This window comes from Achroia grisella, unplaced genomic scaffold (genome assembly GCF_030625045.1).
Source record: "Achroia grisella isolate CSIRO2021 unplaced genomic scaffold, CSIRO_AGI_Agris_v1 utg558, whole genome shotgun sequence".
Taxonomy (NCBI): domain Eukaryota; kingdom Metazoa; phylum Arthropoda; class Insecta; order Lepidoptera; family Pyralidae; genus Achroia; species Achroia grisella.
In genome coordinates, this window is record NW_026712938.1 from 2,164,468 (window position 1) to 2,186,765 (window position 22,298).

General features: G+C 38.5%; 3 protein-coding genes across 3 annotated transcripts; 1 reads left to right on the forward strand and 2 right to left on the reverse strand.

Moving 5' to 3' along the window:
• Positions 1 to 477: 477 nt before the first annotated feature.
• Positions 478 to 16,037, reverse strand: LOC131848395 (peflin). Its single transcript, XM_059198226.1, has 5 exons — positions 15,851 to 16,037; positions 15,585 to 15,620; positions 2,402 to 2,636; positions 1,641 to 1,784; positions 478 to 886 (listed from the first exon to the last, which is right to left on the reverse strand). The coding sequence occupies exons 2-5, from the start codon at positions 15,594 to 15,596 to the stop codon at positions 663 to 665; spliced, it is 615 nt and encodes a 204-aa protein (XP_059054209.1). The 5' UTR covers positions 15,597 to 15,620; positions 15,851 to 16,037; the 3' UTR covers positions 478 to 662.
• Positions 4,049 to 7,951, reverse strand: LOC131848394 (leucine-rich repeats and immunoglobulin-like domains protein 3). The gene has a single exon (XM_059198225.1). The coding sequence runs from the start codon at positions 7,732 to 7,734 to the stop codon at positions 5,050 to 5,052; it is 2,685 nt and encodes an 894-aa protein (XP_059054208.1). The 5' UTR covers positions 7,735 to 7,951; the 3' UTR covers positions 4,049 to 5,049.
• A 411-nt stretch (positions 16,038 to 16,448) lies between the features above and the next one.
• On the forward strand, positions 16,449 to 21,462 carry LOC131848485 (NECAP-like protein CG9132). Its single transcript, XM_059198365.1, has 5 exons — positions 16,449 to 16,827; positions 16,910 to 17,115; positions 18,413 to 18,594; positions 19,012 to 19,202; positions 20,707 to 21,462. Exons 1-5 carry the CDS (start codon positions 16,742 to 16,744, stop codon positions 20,777 to 20,779), a joined length of 738 nt encoding a protein of 245 aa, XP_059054348.1. The 5' UTR covers positions 16,449 to 16,741; the 3' UTR covers positions 20,780 to 21,462.
• The last annotated feature ends 836 nt before the right edge of the window (positions 21,463 to 22,298 follow it).

Genomic DNA, 22,298 nt, shown 5'->3' on the forward strand with positions numbered 1-22,298 from the left:
AGTTAGCCTCTCATTTGAGCCGTTGTGCGTGTAATTACTTGTGTTATCAAGAGGTACAATATGTAACGAGTGACCAAGGCGACTCTAAAAAATATTTTAGCTGGGAGAATATTGCTGGTGAAGCCCACTGAAGGGTTTTCATCTCAATGATGAACACTTCAGTTCATTTGCGTGTATTTTTTACCAATAATATGTAGTACATACATAGTACTTAAATATGAATTATGGATGCAAAGTAGGTCAACGTATGAAATATCTAATAATAGGTGATACAGGTGAATTTGGTAAACCTATTTCTTGTCTACAACTAGATTTACATTTAATTATAATGAGATTACATAAAAAAATGCTTTTAAACAAGCAATATTGGCATGTCTGAAAGTTCCTTAAAAGCTAAATAACATTTGCTAAAGCGCCATTTATAACGAATATGGTCTACATATATATGAATATTTCTTTGTGAGTAGCGTATTATGAGTCGTGCAATGCACGACTCATAATACGATTTGCTCTGTAATGTTGTCGATAAAATGTACTATTCCGTAAATATTAAGATCTCACCTCAACATGAAACTTGTAAGTTTATACAAAATAATTAATATTTCTTACTAGAAAAGCAATGCAACTTGTAATATTTATAATCTTATCTATTTAAAACGACCTCATATAGAACAACTCAGTGCCACATTTAGAAAATCTTCAAATCCAATAGTTACAGTGCCGTTCTGTTGAGTGTCACGGACTCGGAATGCTTCAGTAAAGCGTTGTATTTGAACACAGAGCACGATGAATTGGTCAACAGACACCCTGCCGTCTTTTGGATCGCTTCTTTTTGTTAAGAACGATATGAATTCTGGTGTGAACCGGAAACCCATTTGTGACAACGCTGAAATAAATATAATAATATGTAGAACAACAAAGGTCAACGAGAATGAGAGATATACCATATTTTAGTGCATCATATTTCATACTATTATTATAAATGCGAAAGTATTTCGGGATGTTTATTTGTTTGATATCTTTTCGGCTGAACGAATTTTGATGAAATTTGCCCTAAAGATAAATTATATTCCATACATAGGTTTATTTTATCCCAAAAATAGCAGATGTTACATAACGAACTGGAAAGAGTTTGAAAGTAGCGTTACGTTTTAAAAACATAAACTTCGCTAACTCCATGTAGTGATTTGTTTTGCGGATTAATTCAATGCAAATATCAATTTAAACAAAATGCACCTTAAATGTAAAAAAAATATAATATCAATAAGAGTTTCGCAGGTAAAAATTATTACAATCTCCATTTTTTCCTAGACCTAGAAGAAATTTTCGAAATGTACTCATCTTCAAAGACAATGATCTACCAGAATTAATACATTGCGTACTAATTATATTAAAAATATCTTATATATAAAATTCTCGTGTCACAATTTTCGTTCCCATACTCCTCTGAAACGGCTTGACCGATTCTCATGAAATTTTGTGAGCGTATTGAGTAGGTCTGAGAATCGGCCAACATCTATTTTTCATCCCCCTAAATGCCCTAACATTTAGAGGGATGTAATGTAGTCTACCCCAATTTTTTTTTTATTTAAGGCAAAAACGTTTGCCGGGACAGCTAGTATATATATATATATATATACCTTTGGTAAGTTCATGTTCTTCAATATGACCAGACTGATCGAGGTCATATGTTTTAAATACTGTAAGCCACTGATTTACATATGTATACAGTTTGTCAAATTCTTCCACGTTTATGGTACCCGTACGATCTTTATCAAACATACCTGAAATTTTACCAAATAGTCAAAGTAAATACGTAGCAAGGTTATCCCTAACATCACAGTCCAGCTTAGTCTAGACTTCTAACCCATTTCTTAAGTAATAACATTTAAGATTTCAATAAAAGAAAGATAAATCACAATTTATTATAATATTTACAGCTATAAGGATATATTGTTTGTCGACCACGGTGGTCTAGTGGTTTAGCATGCCGCCTTACTTCCGAATGTCGGGGGTTCGATTCCCACCCACTTGTTTAAAAGAACAGCAGGCTGTTGCTCGTATTTTAAACTCCTTAGCAAAATGAAATGATATAAATTTGACTTGCCTGCCTGTGGCATCGTAGCTCCTAAATCAATGGACCATATATTAAGAGTTGTTTTCTGTTTGAAAGCTAACTTGATCTAGTTCCTAGCTATGAATTTTCATAAAATGTGTAAAATTAAATATTGTTAAACTTTAGTACGAAAACAGGACACAGGTACCTACTATTACCGGACATATAATCATAAAAATTAATACGAAGTTAGACTTTAACACCTCAATTTCTTAGCGTTTTGATAACACCATGTTTTGGTTCTTTTATAATATTGCTATTCTCATAGATCAGAATTCTACTCACCAATCATCAAGTTACAAGCAGTATCTGAAAAAGATTGCCCTTGTGCATTCACTAAAGCGCCTTTTAGTTCAGGAGCAGTAATAAACCCAGATTGATCTTTGTCAACAGCTCGAAACCACTGCTGCACTTGGGGAGATACTCCTCCTCCCACTGGCACGTTGGGATATGGCCCATGACCCATTTCCAATTGGCCAGTTGGTGGTTGCCCGCCGTACTGTGGTTGGCCATAACCAGGCTGGAAGAACATACATTTAAATTATGATACAGTTACTGGTTAAGACTTAGGCTAGCTATATGCTTCACCCGTTGTAGATTTCTTTTATAAGTTGCGTTTCATTTGAGATGAGCATGGCATATTGAGATGTGATATAGCAGTAAACAAACTGTATCCTCTAATATGTCCGTGATTAAAGGAATTTAATCAGAGGCAATAATTCATTGTAACAGCGATGGTATAAGTAATTATTATTATTTAGTCAATACTTTTGTTATTGAATCAAAGATGATTGATTTTTTTTCAATGTGAATAATAGCTATTTGCAACTTACAGTTTTGTGATAATATTTAAATTATACATGGGAATAAAATTGCAGATACAGCTAGTTAAACATAAGGAACAAGGTGCAGTAACGGTAAAGGTAGTGTACAGTATGCCGTTAATTAAAAAATAATATTACCGTTATATTCTTAATGATAACTTTATTCAATAAAGTTTAAATAGTTACGTATATATACATTGTATAAACATTATAAAACCGTATTTTTAGTACCTTCACATCATGCAAAATATGCTTAAATTATGTAATACAAGACAAGACACATTGGATTACACGTACCTACATATCTATTTAGAGATCTGACGACTGTAACCGTGTTACATACATCAAATTAATCTACCCATGAAATTGAATGATATATTCTAAATAGCTGCCATGTTAAAGAAAGGTAAGTATCTAAATTTATAAATTAAATAGGGCAATAGTTCTTTGGATGGTACTGTTAACACACTATGGACTTGTAGCATATCAATGGGTTAAAATAGTGGCTTTATTTAAATGACATTGTAGAAATAGTGTCAATATATGATATCAAACTTTTCTGTTTAGTTACTGAAACTTTTGTATCGATAATTTGTTTACATAGATTTTTTCTTTACATAGAACGTCTAATATTATTTTATTAATATAGGTATACAATATAATATCATGAACTGGAGATATTAACACATTTATACCCAGAGACTATACTAGGTTAGAAGCTACTATGTTTAACAGTAATTTTTTCGAATTACAAATTTTATTGTATTTTAGAGCTGGTGATGCTACGTCTCGATAGATACAACATTCGCCTCATACAATAGGTAAATAAACATCGAATTCATATTTTAAATAATGAATACAGAGATTTTTTTAAATAAATTGTAAACATAAAATGTTGTTGCTGATGATATGACGTAACAAATGAAATATAAAGAGAAGATAATTTTAAATGTCAAATTAGGTATCTGAGTTTTTTATTTGTGCCCACCATTCTCTAATCTCACTCCATATATGTACTCACAGAAATATACTACTTATATTATTATTGTTCACAATAACAGTTAGTTCACATAATTAGTGTCTAGAAAATATTTTATAACTATAGGTGTATAGGTGTTCAGAGTAAAAATCATCACTACACCAGCTAATAAATTAATTAGATACATCCCGAGTAAGATAAATTGTGCACAAAAAATATAAATTATTGTAACATGAACAATATTATCATATGCAATAAATAGTTTACGGTAGGTCCAAGTATAAGATTGATAGATAACTAAGGTTGATTTATTAATTACGAAGCTCACAGAAAACAATGTCATCTAGATTACAATTATAGGATACTGCCATCAACACCATTACATTTATAGACATTAAAATGTAAACTAACTTGTTCTCATTCTATCATTGTGTACATGTTTAAGTAGCTAACACTTATTCTAGACAGTAATATTAAGCACTACATTAGTACAAATACATTTTAATATTGAGTCTATAAATTATTGTTCAGTTTTACATTTCGTTCCTTAAGAATTATTTATTTATTTAAATTACAATCCTGTTTAATTTTTCATTTATAATTTTCTAAGGAAAATAAAGTGAAAATATTTAGTGGATAATACTAATTACATACAAAACAGTTTTATAAACATCAAAATCTCAAAGTACCAGACACTACATTTTTATACTCATATAGATCAAATTGAATAAAGATGAAAGAAATGCTTGCATACAAATCATCCCTTATAAATAGTGTTTTTTACATATATGAAAATTACAGTATACATACACTTAAATGACATTCAGTCTTTTGCATCAAACCAATACTGGCAAGTTTGTTCTATTTTGTACTAAGCAAACAAGTAGGTCTACAGATGCCTAATGACAATGCTTTTTCACTAAATACACACCTAAATAAAATCACTTATCCTGGTAATTTATGTCTAAATAAATATAAATACAATAATGTACAATACATATTAGTATCTTTTAAATAATCTATTCATAGAATCTCCATTATACAGTTTTTAGAAGAAAAAATTGTAACTTAGTGAAAATGCATAGTAAAAATCTTTATATCACTATCAGAAATATTTTTTTAAATTAACCCTACATTTTACCACTGTGACTAGAAAAATAAGTAGCTGGTGTTACAGATGTATTTACACATATTTGAGTAGACGGTTTAAATGAGGAAGGAAGAAGTTTATGTCCTTCTGGCACTGGAGAATAACTTCGGCAAACAGGGTCAAAATGCATTTGATCACTCTTATCTGTAGGCACACCATCAAAGCTTGTTTGTTGAGCTGAATCCCCTGTTCCACTATCTTTGCATGATGAATGCTCAGATAAATTGTCTGAGAACATTTGGGGCGATTCACTATCACTATGCACAACTTGAGTCATTTTTATATTTTCGGTGGGAAATGATCGCACAGCACTAGCCGTGCGTCTTCTTGTGTGGTATATTATAACCACCCAAATTATAGAAGTTCCAACTGCACAACAAACCACTGTTATAATAATAATTCCAGTCATATCTTCCTCATTCACCATAATAGCAACTGGGGGTAACACTCTCAACTCTGTCATATCTTTTTTTGTTCCCAACTCATTAGTAATTTCACATTCGTATCGGCCAGCATCACTTGATTCTGCCCCTATAATAATCAAGAGCTGATCATCTGCTGTCAGATAATGTCGATCTTTTGGAGTTATTGGAGAACCATCTTTTAACCATTTCAATACTGGTTTTGGTGAACCAGATATCATGCATTGTAATACTACAGAATCTCCACTTGTCACTTCTTTGTTCTCCATAACTCTCACAAAAGATGGTTCTTGCAATACTGACAATGTGGCATTAGCTATTATGGTACCAGCAGGATTCTTAGCCGCACAACTGTAAACACCCATATCTGAAGTTTTTGCATTTACTATAAAAAATAGATGGTCAGTTGGCATAACATTCATACGCCTCTCTCTTGCTGCAGGGAAATCATTACCACCATCTTTTTTCCAAGATATTTCAGGAGTTGGATCACCTGTAGCAGCACAGTTTAATGTCACAGTCTCGCCAGTTTTCACAGTAATGTTAGTAGGTGTTTTTAAGAATCGAGGAAAAGTAACTATGTTCAATTTTGCTTTCGAAGAATATGTAGTACCAAAATTATTGCTAACAATGCATTGGTATTTACCAGAATCTGAATGTGTTACATTTGGTATCACAAGCACTGATGTAGCACGCGGCTGACCATTCACAGACATTGTAATATTTTCAAAAACTGTAGGATTACTAATATTACCATTATTCTTTTTCCATAAAAATGTTAAGGTATTAAAAGGATTTGATGTTGCAGAACATACTAAATTGGTGGAATGGCCTCTTATGGCAAGATGTGTTTTGGGATGTTCAACTACTCTTGGTTTTGGAGAATCACCACAACTGTCCTCTTTAAGTTTGGATATTGACACCCCTCTCTCTTCAGTAGGGTAGGCACAAGTTGCGGTAATGTATTTCTGTTCAACCTTCTCCCTTATCCATTTCACTAACCACAGTATGTTACAATCACATAATAACAATGAGCTATTTAAATGGAACTTCTTGAGTTTTGGCATAGAATCAAATGCATGTTGTTGAATTGATGTAATATTGTTCCATCTTAAATCCAATTCCACCAAATTACCTAGTCCTTCAAATGCCCTTGAATTTATAGATTTTATGTGATTAGCAGCCAAACTGAAAGTGATTAAATTATGTAATTTAGAAAATGGTCCTGCCATATCTTCAACTGTCCAGGAAATTTTATTGTTATTTAAATGTAATCGTTGTAAGAGAACCATGTGACTGAAAGCTTCTTGAAGAATTGAAGAGATATTATTGTTACTTAAATTTAGAATTTGTAGATTATTCAGATGTTGAAAAGTACGGCCTTCTATTTCAAGCAAGTAGTTGTGTGACAAATCCAATTCTTTTAAATTCAAACACAGCTCCCAACTGCCAATATCAATAACAGATATTATATTATTTGATAAAGATAATGTCACTAAAGATTCTAGTCCATACATCCACCCTTTAGAAATGCTTTTTATTCTGTTGTGATCCAACTGCAGTTGATTGACAGACTTAAATCCAAAAAAAGCTCCATCCATTATGTTGTCAATATTATTAAACTTCAGCTTAAGAGTGGTTAGATTTGATAATCCTTGGAAAAGCAACCCAGTAATAACATGAAGTCTATTGTGATTGAGTTCCAATATCTTTAGATTTGACTGGTACTTAAAGAGGTGATTAGGAAGGGATTTTATTTCATTTCTGTTCAGTTTCAAACTAACAAGATTTGTCAAATTGTCCAAAGCTCCATCTTCTATTACATTAATATGATTACTGTTTAAATTTAATATTCTCAGAGAACAATTAGCTGGAAAGTGACCTCTGTCTATAGATGTAATATTATTTCTATTGAAACTTATTTCTTGTATTTGATCATGCTGAAGAAAGTTAGGTACGTGTTGTAGTGAGTTTTTATCAAGTTTCAATACTTTCATATCTAACAATTTGTCGAATCCTCTAGTTACATTTTCACTCAATCTATTGTAGCTGAGATCCAATTGTTCCACCCACTTAGGAATTTTTGGCACAGAAGCGAAATTCTTTTTAGAACAATCCACATATTGCTCCAGGCAATCACATTTTTGTGGGCACCCATAACTTTCAGCATTTAGAGTATATCGAAACAATGAGATAATAGTTATAAACAATAACAAATGCGAGTCTCCCATTATCATACTCATTAGCTGCCAGATTCATTGAAGAAAACATAGGATTTGTGTCTTTGTCCTTACATAATTCCAAATAATAACGAAATACATAGAGAGTTCATGTAAATTTTCACTTCACTTAACTTTACTTCATATATATTGAGCATTTTAATAACAAAAACGGTGCTTTTAACAAGAAACAACCGAATTTACAGTAGGTCGCCATTTTATTTTGTAATTTTAGTTTCGGTCAAATAATCAAGTTCCACTCGTTCCGTTCGTATCATTCATTCAATCGTTCACATGCAAAGCGTAACAAAGTTAATTTTTTTTTATTAATCTTTTACGGCTCTGGATAAAAGTCCTTTTTAGCCTAACATAAAGTACAAAAACTTAAAAACAATCACAATTTCTTCACAGTGGTGGAAGTAAATTTATATAGTCTTGAATAGAACAGTTTAGGCAGAGTTGCCATCACAATTATCAAGTAGCTTTTTTTTTTATGTAACTGGATGGTAAAGTGGTAAACAAATTGACATGAGAATTCAAACAGCGCCGAGCCGTCCAATTCCAATCTAAGAGAAATACTAAATATGTAGATATATTTTTTTGTACACACATAGCAGATGTAAAAAGATTGTAAAAAATCGTCTGCATGGGTAGATTCATCTATTTCACTTATTTCAACCAGCAAGCACCCTGCTTGCATAAGCTGTTTCAGTAGTAGGAAGCGAATAGGTAGTGAAATTGCAGGATAAGTAGCATCATGCCCTTATAATGTAATTTCTTAGTACTTTTGACTGGCAAAATATAAGTTGTATCATGTGTCAGACACATAAGGTGATGTCTATAGTGCTGTTTGTGTGTTAATTTAATTTCATTACCGCTTAGTATTAGAGTGGCTGTCAGATTATTTGCCATTCAAATTACATTAAAAGATTATATATATAAAATACCCGGACCAATACAGACACTCATGCTCTTATACACACATGTTTGTATCATGTGAGGAACTGAATCCATGGTCATGGGAAAGGTGGTGTCTTAAACCGCTAGACCACTGAAAATATATGAAGAAAACAAGTTGGATAGAGATTCAATTTTTGAAAATATATTAACAAATATTATCAAGCAATCCTGTTTTTTTTTAAAAATTCTTCCCCACAATAAGCAAGGAGCTAATATTTACCCCATAATGAATACTATGAGGTATACTTCAAATGTATAACCACCAAGAATGTATAACCATCAAGAAAAATAATAAAATTATAAGGATTTTTATTATTGGGTCGTCCGCTGGTCCTAACTGGACCGCTGGGTACGGGCCCCGAGCTTGCGCTCCTTGCCCGGGCATTCTGCTGGGGTGAACCACCCCAGCGTCGTTCTTTTACCGGCCGACCTGCCGGCCGGCCGGAGGGCGGCTGCTTCCCAGCAGCCGCCTGTGGGCGTTGTGTGGCAGGAATCATTATGTCGCTCGCCGAGCCGGCTTAACGCCGCCACGTCACGTGAATGACGTGATCACTCGGTGGAGAGTAGGTCGCGCGGGAGCGCGCGAGTGGCGTCCGGTGGGCGCGCGTGGAGAGGGGCGAGGTCGCGCAGGTGCGCTTCGCGCCCGCTGTCCGCGCGCGAGAACATCGCGCGCGTCAACCGGACGACGAACTGCTCCACCGATGGGACCTTGAGGTCGCGGGCGATCACGTCATTACGGACGTACCGTCCGGCATTTGTGCACAGACGGAGGGCGGCGTTCTGTTGGACCTGCAGTCTCCGCCGCTGTGAGGCCGAGCACAGTGCGTACCATGCGGGGGCGGCATATGTGAGCCGCGAACGAATGTAGGTCTTATAAATGCCTACTTTCGTCCGCAGCTGCAGCCTGGATTGCAAGACCGGTCGCAGCATAGCGCGCGCAGCCTTGGCTTGGGTAACAGCCCGGTCCACCTGCGGCGTCATACGCAGCGACCGGTCGATTTCCACCCCTAGGTAACGCACTGTGCGCTCCCACTGGATGGGCTGGCCTCTCAGTAAGAGGGGCGGCGGGCGTTTGCACCCGGGGCGGGTAAGCAGCGCCACCGTTTTACCCACGTTAACGGTGGTACGCCACTTATCCAGCCACTCGGGGAGCAGGTCCAACAGCCGCTGCATTTTGCGAGCGGCTGCGTAGGCTCGGCGAGACGACGAAAGAAAGGCACTGTCGTCGGCGAAAAGAGCGAGGACGACATCCCTCTCTCCCTCTCGGAGCTCATCCCTCAAGGTGGGGATGTCGTCTGTGTACGTCGCGTAGAGCGCTGGCGAAATGCAGCTGCCCTGCGGGACTCCGGCGGCAATTGGGCGTGTGGTAGAGTCACAGTTCTCGACCGAAACATAGAAGCTCCGGCCCGAGAGGAACGAGTCCACTACTCGCACGTATGCTGACGGCGTGTTGGTGTCGAGCAACTTCGACACCAAACCGTCGTGCCACACACGGTCGAACGCCTTCTCTATATCGAGAAATACGCCGACCGTGTAGTGGCCGCGGTTGTGCTCGACAGCCATATGGTGGAGCACGCGCGTCAGCTGCAAAGTCGTCGAGTGTCCGCCTCTGAAACCGAACTGCTCGTCGCGAGGCGACAGAGTCGGTCTCAGGCGGCGGAGCAGGAGGCGCTCGAACGACTTTGCTACGTGCGAGAGCAGAGTGATGGGCCGGTAGCTTGCCGGCAGGCGCTTGTCCTTGCCGGGTTTCGGGAGGACTATGACTCTACCCAACTTCCAGTTGGTAGGGAAGTGGCCGGTCCGGAGTATGCCGTTGTAGAGCCTCGCTAGACACGCTAGGGCTCTACGGGGCAGCTGTGCGAGCGCTGCGGTGCTGATTCCGTCCGCTCCGGGCGCTTTGCGCTTCGGTAGGCGGGTGACGAGCCGCCTTACCTCGCCGGGCGAGACGAAGTTCACCTCGGTAACGTCCGGCGACGGAGCGGTACGGAATTCACCTACGCGACGTACGACTCGCTCGTGGTGCTCGACGACAGTGCTGGGTGCGTCGGCGGCGATTGGATTGGCCGTGAATTGCCCCTCCAAGTGCTGTGCCAGGATTTCTGCCCGGTCTTGGGCTGCGTAACGACGTCTGCCCGTCTCGTCAAGCAACGGGCAGACGGGGGGTCGTGCATTGGTGAGCTGTCGATTGAGTTTGTGCAGGTCGGTATCGTGTTCGCCGGCCCGGGATATGACACCCTCCCAGGCGGCTCCACGCCAATCCCGCACTCCCTCCGACAGCTCTGCAGCCAGGCAGTTGAGCTCACGCTTGACCCGCGGGCAGCGGGTTCGGGCCCATAGGCGACGGAGGTTCTTTTTCCGGGCGAGTTTTTCGCGCAGATGGTGTGGCAATTCCTCTCGACGGCGAGAAGCCACGTTTATTGTGGTAGTTGCCGCCTCCACTGCGGTGCGAATTCGCTCCGTTATGAGTGTGGAGGCGGCTTCGACACCCGCTGGCGATGATGGTTCGCCGTCGAGGTGTAGATGCTCCAATTCTGCGCGAAAAACACGCCAATCCATCCGCCGCCTCGACGGTCTCGTCGGTGTGGTGGTGATGGAGAGGTCAAGCGTGGCTAGAACTGGGAGGTGCTGTGTGTCTAGATCATACAGCACCTCCAGTAAGACCGGGCAAGGCACAGCCTGCACTAGGGCAATGTCCAGAACGTCTGGGCTATGTGTGGGATTTGAGGGTACGTGTGTTGGGTGCGCTGGGCCCAACACCTCGTACCCGTGGATCTGCGAATCCTGGAGGAGTCTTCGACCTATCGGCGAGCACAGACGGGAACCCCAAGCCGTGTGCTTCGCGTTTAGGTCGCCCATAAGCAGGGTGGGACTCCTCCCATCCAGAACGTTCCGGACATCGGAGGGGCTGAATTCCAGTCCCGGGGGACGGTAAGCTGCCAGGACCTTCAGTTCCGCGCCGTCGACGTTGATGCTGACTCCTATGGAGCGCATGACGCGGAACTCGGGGCGCTCTAACTCCACGTGGACCACGTCCCGACGGACTAGTACCGCCGTACCGCGGTACGCAATGCCCGCCGGTGACGTTTCGTCGCGTCTATACACGTGGTAGTTAGGCACCCTCAACGTCTCCTTTTCTGTGAGCTTCGTTTCACCCAGGAGTATGATGTGCACATCCTGGGTGCGAGCTAGGAGACGGAGGTCCTGGACTTTATCCTTTATTCCCCCGGGGTTCCAGTACACAATGCGCAGGCTAGTACCCGCCATTTGTGTACTGTTGGATTTTGGCCAATCCATTTAATGCCGCCGACTTTGTGTCCGCGCCGGCCGCGAGCGTAGTTAGCAGCTCCGTCAACAGGCTAATAAGCATGTTCAGTGCTCTGTCGACGGGCGCTTGTGTGAAGGGCGCGGGCGCGGCGTGTGCCGAACGCGGCGCGGGGTATGCGGTGTATGTGGGAGGCGCGGGAGGTGCGCGTCTTACGTCCGCCAAAAGCGGCTTGAATGCCACTCTCGGCACATTGTGTGCCGGTGGTGCCGCCTGGCGGCGACGTGGCGCTGCACGCGGGCCCCGATTTGGGACGGCATGCATGGGAAGGGAGGGGGGTGCGTTGTACGCAAATATTGGGGTGGGATCAGGTAGGAAGGGGATTGGGGTTGATGCCGTCACGGGCTCATCTCCGCGCCTCTTCTTGCCGCGTCTTCGGCGGCGGCGCTTTTTAGTTACACCGTCGTCGGCGCCTCGTTGCGTCGGTTCGTTAGCCGGCGCCATTAGGTTGGCGCCAGCGGTTTCCTCGACCGTTATTACGGGAGGGGGAGCCTGGGCGACGTATGTACGAGGCGCCGCGGTGGGATTGTTGCGCCGCCGTTGCTGCGCCGTGGGCGCCGTCGACGTCGCAGTGGGGACGGGGGGACGGGGTTTGATTCCCCTCTGCCGGGCCTCTCTTTTATAAACCGGGCACTTCCGGTCGTTGGCGGTGTGTGACTTTGCGCAGTTGGCACAGGTCGGCTTTTGGTCACGCGGCCTGTCGCAGTTCGCCGCCGGGTGCTCCCCACCACAGCGAACGCATTTTACAGGCCGGTGACAATTGGCCGATGCATGGCCGAATGCCTGGCATCTGTGGCATTGTGGCAGCACCGATGCCGGCTTCCACGCCTCAACCACGACGCCCCGCATGTACAGGAGCTCATCCGTCGCGTACAAGCGTGTGAGCTCGTCCCTGTCCATGGGGTCGAGTTGGGCGTGGAAAATGCAGCCGGGGCGGCCGCGACGCGCGGGTATGCCCCGCACTAGCCGCACTCCGAACCCCTTCTCTTGCAGTGCCTCCACAATCTTTTCGTTGGGCGTGTCGGCTGGGAGTCCCCTTATCGCCACCTTGGTGGGCAGTTCGGAGGCCAGACTATAAAAGTACCAACTTATTGTTGGGTCCTTTTCGCTGGCCTCTATTAAATACCTTTGGACGGCACGGAATTCTTCGTCCGTCCTAGGCAGGAATCTGACCCCCGTGCCATAGGGTCTTGCGTTGGGTGCCTCCCCCAGTACGCGCCTGAGCTGGTCGAAGTGGCGCGTCCAGTTAGGGAGGCGTTCTGCCACTATGGGGGGGTATTTGCCTCGCCCTGTGGCGGGTTCTATGCCTGTATCGGCGACCTTGCTCTGTGAGGGCATTTGCGGGGCTGGAGCCGTGGTGGCGGGGGTCGGGGTGGCGGGGCCTGCCACTACTGCCGCAAAGGACGGCGGGGTTCGTCGTCGCGGCGAGGGGACGGGGGGGAGCATCGGCTCGGGCGATTGTGGCACCGGTTCGAGTGCCGCATATGACGTGGCGTCATACTCGCCCCTATCTAGCGTATAGGAGCGAGGTAGCGGCGAGGGCACACGCGAGGGTGCTGGCGAAGGCTCAGGCGAGGTCGCAGGCGACGCATGTACGTCGCCGTAAAAACGCCTGTCTTCCCCTTCCTCCTCGCTCCCGCTATCCGGCGGGGGGGAGGGTGAGCGCGGAGGGGGTGAGGGCTTTCGCCGCACGGTACCCGACTGGGACGGTAGGGGTTGGTAGCCCTTGTCCACGAGCCGGATTCTCGGCGTCGGCGGCGCCTTCACTAGGTCGAGGTCGCGGGGGGGGGACTCCTCTACGTCCCTCCGTTTGTCGCCTCTAGCGGGCGAGGTCGGCGACGGCGGTGCGCGTCTTTTAGACGGGCCGGGTTGTGCGCATCTTTCCCCTCTGCCTGGTTCCCGGTCGGCGGCATCATTGCCGCTTCCCGCGAGGGCAGAGGGGGTGCCCTTGGATGCCGGGCGAGCGTGGAAGGTCCCCAGCTCAGTGGCGGGGACCAGCTTGGTCGGGTTCCTTAAATCCCGACGCACAACAGTTCGGGGAGCTCCCCTGTCAGGAGGTTTCCTGGGGGCTTTGCCCCTTTGCGACATCACGACACGAAAGGGTGATGTACTAGGAAAGGGGACTGGAGGGGTGGAAGAGGGTGGTGTGGGGGCTGGAACCCCACGACGAACCTACCGAAAAGTAGGGAATTCCGCCCTGAAAGGGCAGGAGATCGCACTGTAAGACAGTCGCAAGTGGATTGCAGCAACGAATTTGCGTCAACAAATTCGGTCTACAATCCTAGCGCGTTCTCTCGCTAGACAAAGTACACTTTGTGTAGCTGGATTACGCACTGTATCGCTCTCAACAATTTGCGCAAGTGGGCACCAGTTGCGGGGCTCACTCTGGAGACTCGACGGCGGACCGGAATCTCACAGAGGATCACACGACCAACGGTAAACTCAACAAGCAACAAATTGGAAAGCGACTTAATTATAAGGAGACTAAATGAATATAAAACACAAAAGATACAATACTTTATTGAAATCATGTAGATTGGACCTATGCAATCCAATTATAGAAAACAGCCTCAAATTCAGCACAACTATTATACAAAGGGTATAAAACAATATCCATGATTTGCAAAAACATGAATCACTTAATATTTTGAAGAACATATATACATAACTAATTATTCTGATTTAACACCAATATTGTCCTATTTATTTATAAACTCTTTATTGCACCAATCGAATTAATACATAAGAGAATTAGACAGAAAAGAGATATAGAAGTACAAAAGGCGGTCTTATCGCTAGAAGCAATCTCTTCCAGACAACCTTTAGGTAGAGAAAATATAACAAAAGTGGTAGGTGGCGCATGAATAGAATGGAAGAATATATATATAAAGGTAATAATAGGGATAGGATAATAATACCAATAAATATTAGAAAATAACACACATATATACTATATATAAAATATATACATACATAGATATAAAAATATAAATTTACAATAATTACAAGCAATATATACATACATATATAAATATATAAATACAAGTACAAAACAACAATGTCATATGCAAAGAAACAAGACACATAGCAAGAAGGAATACAGGGATACTATTTATGTTTCTTCTATAATATTCCATGGACATGAGATATGAAGATGGTTGCCGAAATACTGTGATCTATTATTAAATTGTAACAAATTTATATTAGGATAAATATAGAACTAACCCCTGGATATGGATCATGAAATAAACAAATCAAACAAAGATGAGAAAATGGTCTATTTAAAAGTTCATTATTTAAATTATCTATAATACTAATAATTAAAATTAATAAAAAATTAATTTTAATTAAGTTTGACATGAATATAGATGGTGTCATAACACAAACATAGGTTTACTTTCATGTAAAAAATAAATAAAGTTGTAGGTAGGTACGTAGTTGTAGGTAATAAATAGCTAGTTGTCTAGTTGCATAAACAATATCAATAGGATTTGCAAAGTTTGTAAATATCAGTGGACCATTCAGCTAGCACTTTACAATATTGAAGTATTTGTTTGTCACATTTTAAATATTTTATACAAAAACTACTTACATTGTATGCCATTGTTTGGAGTATAAATAGTCCTGCCTGTAAAATAGTAATATAATTGGATAATAAAATATTATAGTGATGTAATTAAATTACTTATACTAGTTATTTTTAACAAAACTAAAATAAATATTTGGTAAGTAAGAACCGGGATATGTGTACCACTTATCTTTTCATTATTTTTATTTAAAAACTAACTTCTCTAACAACAAAATTAATATATAATCTATCATATTTAAAGAAAAACTAGAAACAATGAAATTACTCACAAGCCACGAGAAACTATTGGATATTCTGTCGCTTCCAATGATATAGAATAATGAATTTATAATAAGAACAGTAATTGATAGACAAATATACTTTTTGAAATATACTAATTGGAAATAAAACAAAATTAAAAATGTACATGTACACACAACAAAAGTCAAAAATTTGACATACACTTGGTCATAGAAATGTGTTCTGTGTACTAGATAGAGAAATTGACACTTAATCGAGTATTTATTTTTACGTAATTGGAAGTATACTTGGCATACTTACTATTTATTAATGAATTATAATAACTGAATTTATTAGTAATAATTTACAACGAAGATTCTTATAGTGAATGATAAATTTTGGTAAAACAAATTGCACTGTATAGGTCGAAGAAGTAAGAGTAGTACCTGCCATAAAGTAAAATAAAAAATCAAGGAGTAGAAAAAGACACTCTTATTTTTATTCTTTCTACGGATTATAAAGATTTGGACACATTTCATTTTTTAATCTATTATCACTGAAAGATTCGTTGGCTAGAATGTTGTAGTGACTATTTGCTTATTATATTGTATATATTGTGTTGTTGGATGTGAAGCTGCAAGCCAACATTTGTCAAATATTTTTTTGTTACGTTAAATCCATTATGAAATCCTTGTCAAGTCAGTCAAATGGATTTGTCACGTCATAATAACTAATTAATCACATTTTCGTTTCGAAAGAGCGATAATTCAATTCAAGAGTGAAATTGAATATATATATACAAAGCTTACTTTCTAGACGCACGATTACCAGTATTACTCTATAATTAATTTTCAACCCATACCAAGATTTCACTATCATTTATTTAACTTTTTATTTTGTAACATTATAAATTATATGGGAGGTTGATTTTATTTATAGTAATGGAAACATATGAAAGTGTTTTACTTGTGAAAAATGAGGTGTTTGTGTTCAAAATACCACCGAGGACATCTAACAGAGGATATAGGTAAAGTAAACTTTACAATTATAAACAATACTTCGATTTGATACTTAAAATGTGAAAGGTATTAAAAAGTAGGCGTTTTCAGGGCTGCTGATTGGAATCTACAAGAACCTCAATGGACGGGTCGCATGAGGCTCGTGGCGAAGGGGGAGGAATTAATAATGAAGTTGGAAGATAAGACATCTGGCGAGTTGTTTGCTAAATGTCCTATAGACAAGTACCCTGGAGTGGCCCTGGAAGCCGTGACCGATAGCTCACGGTATTTTGTTGTCAGAATTCAAGATGACAATGGTGGGTATATGATGTTCTATTATTTTCCCTTTGGATTACTTATTTAATTGTGCCACATAATATATTTAATTCTGAAAGAGCTTAAATGTAGCATTTCCATTTAGAAATATTTTTTTAAACTTTACATTAATTATAAATAGTAGTAAATTTGTGAAATTATATTGTCTAATCCTGCTTATATCCCTGTATATGCTCTTTTTAAATTGTGAATGCACCTATTTTTGTGTGGTTTTGAAGACCAGGATCCAAAATCCCATTGCAACACCGTTGTACATGTCTCTTAACATTGTAAGGTGTCAATTGGTGGACAAAATGAAATGGATGTGTAGTTGTACATTGTTTCATACAATGTACAACTACAATGCAGGGCATATAATTCTTCTCATTCCTTTATTATAAAAAAAATTTTAATGTGACAAAGAAACAATGTAATGTTAAAGGGGGTAGCCCCTTAGTTAAACAGTACATTGTTTCTTTTTGTCCATTACATTTTGTCCACCAATTGAGACCTTCATTTGCTAAATAATAATATAAATATAAGCCTATATTTAAGTACAGTATGTATCTTTTTTACATTATAAACTACATCATTATGTAGGCTAATTGCGGAGACTGGAGTCCAACATACATTTTACATTTTACATCATTATGTATCTAAAAACTTATGCATTGACAACCTGTCTGTATGCTACTAATTGGCAAAGGTTTCCTTCAATATTTTCCATTATCCTTAGCTACTCTTCTTCATGCATTACACTATAGCTTTTCATCAACCCATCTTAAATAGTCTTCTTCATTTCCTATTGTGACTTGTTCCTTTCTTGTGAGTTTTAAACCAGTTCATGATGAGTTTTGAACATTTTCTTTCCCCTCTGATTGTATGGTGGACAACTTTCATTTTAACTTTATTGTTATTCTTATGACATTTTTTGTTTTTTTGTATGTTTTTAATAGTTTCTATTTATATTCCATCAGATAAATCTTTCTCCTTGTAATACTCATTTTCTTAGGATTGTGACATGTTTAACTTTATTGATGCGTATTGTTGCGAGTGCCCATGTTTGTCATATATGATTATAAATTGTATAAGTATGAGTATGATTACAAAAGTTTATTTTTGATAGATATTCTAATTACACTGTATTTCATAATTTCGTTTAAATCCAATACTTCAGTATTGATTTTAAACTTAATAGCCAGTATTTTAAATTTAATATTATTAAAAAAAAATTTTTTTCAATTACTAACTATTTTTTTATGAAATGATAATATTTTATGTTTTATTTTTATTTTCCAGGAAGAAGTGCTTATATAGGTTTAGGATTTGGGGACAGATCGGATTCATTTGATCTCAATGTTGCTCTACAAGATCATTTTAAATGGTTGCGGAAAGAGCAAGAAGGTGAGCAGACTCCTCAGCAGCAGCTTGATCTGGGTTTCAAAGAAGGAGAAACAATAAAAATAAACATGAAAATAACTGTAAGTCAATTACACTATTTAAAAAATCATAATATAATGTTATTTATAATCACCCAAAGAAAAATAAGTACTTATGTAATGAAAACCTACTTTTATTAACATATTGTGTCTAAGAAATGGATGTGGAACTATATTGCCAACAATGGTTATTTAATCAGACTATTACATAGTCCTAGTTGTGTCTAAAGTGGAAACATTGATTACAAAATGTAATGCCTTTGTTCTTTACTGTATAATTGCTCCCTGCCACATTGCATTCCAATATACCATACAGAGCAAATTATGACCAATTTGCTCACTGATGAAGTCATGTAGTTATTAATTTTAAGGTACAATGGAACTGGAATGTGTTTTTAGTTTGTACAAAAACCCCTAAATATCAAAGAAATAAAAATATATCATCTTATTTTATTATAGAAGAAGGATGGAAGTGAAGGTAACAAGACGCGTCGAGGTGGAGGCATAGGTGGAGGAGGAGGACTGTTGCCGCCACCACCAGGCGGATCCCGCCTTCCTCCGCCACCATCGCCGCAGCATGCACCTTCACCATCTGCTCCCATGGTCCCTGGAACGGCTAATTCGGATTGGGGTGATTTCAATTCCGCAAGGTGAGGAAATAAGTCGATTTAAATGATTTTATTTAGAATTGTAGTGTATAAAACAGTTATTTAAAGTCTAAAGAAAAGAAATAATATTTTAATAGATAATCATGAAATAAATGTATGATAAAGAAGGAAAAAGTTAGATTGCAGTAGAAAATATAAACAGAACGCTAAGATGGAATCAGAGGATAAGAGAACTTTAGGCAATATTTAGAGGAAGTGATTTTTGGAGATGAATACCTGATAATAGAAAGTAGAAGTATTGCATACTGTACTTTAGTCCCGAACGGGCTTATAAGAAGCGTCTATTATGTTTTTTATAGATATTGTCGCTGTGGCGACAAATTGGCTTTATTTTTATATGCTAATGATATAATAGAGACACAATTTAAATTTCATATACCATATGGATTTTATTAACGTTTGAAGAAACTATGGCCCATACTTGTATGTAGAAATATAGAAGCATAATAGCAAATTATGCAATAACAAACAATACCTAAATACAGTAAAATAATAATCATGTAGTGTTCTTATTTTTGCTTATTCATATTTAATTATTGCAATCTTGACTGCCGCTAAACACCCAACAATTATGGTAATGGCTACCTAACGCATTATTTGTTTTTTCTATCATCGATGTATATTTTTCTCATTGTCATAATCAACAATATTGAGGTGAATATTTGTTCTAGGAATAATTTACATACAACTCAAAATTTTCACCCTTCTACCCCTACCCCTATCAACCCCTATCTTTTAATAGCGATTTTAATTTATATGGCAAAAAAAGGTTTCCGGTGTCAGCTAGTGTATATATATATATATATATACATATTGAAAGATTTCACGATTTATACAATGTACCAAGGTTATTTCGTAATAATTATGGTTCTATCATATAATAGTTACATTATTCGCCGTAAGCGCCGCTAATAAGGCACTGTTTATCTACATATTGACACAATAAATTTTGATTTGTTCTCAATAGGGAATAGCAATGCGATATTTGGCAAAGGTATAAATGATTTTTACCGATTTATTAACCACACAACTTTGAAAATTATAAATGTGGTAAGAGTAATTGTAACATGGTATCAATATACAACATACATGTAAATTATTTTAAAAAAATCTAGAATGGTTCTTATGGTGAAGTAACCTGGAACCAACACACAAAAAACCATGAAGTAGTTTGCGTAGTTTGCACGCTATGTTAAAAAAACATAGCTGATGGTAAATCATTACAGGCACCCGAAACGTCTGGGGAAGGCCTGGCGTTTTAATAGGGGGTGGGTAGGTAAAGCATCCGGAATTTGGACCACGATGCGAATGCATGTGTCATCTTCAGAATAACGCACGTATTCTGAAGACGGTCCTTGTTCGAGTAGGCCCATTCGTGCTATATAATAACCAAAAGTGGTCCTACTGCGTGTTCTACCACTTACGGCCACTAGAATAGTTATGAATTATCATTTATATTAACAGTAATTTATTGATTTAATTTCAGCACTCCAAACCAACAACAACAACAACAACAGCCTATCACGCCAGCTAATCAACAGAATTGGGTGCAGTTCTGAAAATTATTCTGAAACTGTGCAATTGTGATTTGGTTTCTAATGTCTGGTGTGTGTCAGTGTGTGCACATTACTTACATAGATATACTTAATGTTATACGAGTAGGAACCAACGGCTTGCAATCAGTATCACTAGATATATGATAGTATGATTCACATTAGTTCATTGTGTGAGGCTAGTTGTGTTAAAGTACAGACACCAGATCACAATCACGTTAATGCAATAATATTTATCATCATTGTAACATTTATTGTCTGTATATGTTGTAATACTTATATGATAATTCTATATTATATTTAGACCATAGTTAAACTAGAATATCTTTGGCTCTACTAATTATATTGTAGTTAGAATTATTAGTATTGTTAAAAGCATGTCATAGTTTCTATGTAAATAGTTACTGATATAAAAATAAATGTTTAATAGTTGAGACGTGTACAAATATCGACTTGTTTTGCTTTTAATTACAGTAGATCTGCTTTTACATTCGTGAGTGATGTACAAATTACTAAACTCTTGTTGTAATAAATTTCAACAGATAGGTTTTATAGTTGATTATTTTAGGTTTTAAAACACTTTTTTTCAACTTTGTTGTATTGTTTTAGTGTCGTTTTCTGTATCATACAAACAGAGGCGATTCGTACTTATTTTTTTTTATTTTATGAATAATAGTATTTTTAGTGTTTTTCAATCGTTTTATTTGTTTACTGTTTATACTTTAATTATAATTTAAGAGACTATCTTCATGAATAACAAATGGTAACAATATTTGCTTTTAATCTACATAAGCAAAGTACTTATAACTAGTAGAAAACATTTAATTTGTATTAAATATATATATTAGAAAAAGGTATTAAAGGAAGATATTAAAATAAAGATTTTCTATCAGTCAACCACAATGGACATACATTGCGTGTGTTAAAAAGTAGTATTCGCACAAAGAGTTTCCGAAATTATAATGTTTTTATTTTCTTTCATAATAATTTATTTATTTACGACGAATAGAACAGGCATACCATTAGAGTTCCACTTTACCTCCTATAAATAATAATACCAAGAATTATACTGTAAAAATCATACATATTGAATTATTTGTGCAAATTTATCAGAATTTAAATTACTACACAGGGCAATGGGCGTGGTTCTTTCCTAAAGACTAGGTATTTGAAGTTTCTCAAGAAGGTTTTTTAATAAGTTTTTTTCAGTCTCAAATAATACGTTTAGTACTTGGTACATGGTGTTGCTCTTAGGAGCAACACCATGTACCAAGTAAAGATGTAAAGATTTGATCCTATGAGCGGACAATATGTTTCATGCCTACCAACATTGTAGTACAAATATGCTTATAATATATTTTCGTATAGGTGTAGAAGAGATGTTCGTGGTTGCTATAACCAAGCAATATGATGTCGCAAGAGTATCCGATGAAATAAAGGCAGTCTAAATATATGTATAACATACTTTTTTTTAACTTGCACAGTATATCAATTATATTAACATTCTTTTATGTATTAATATTAT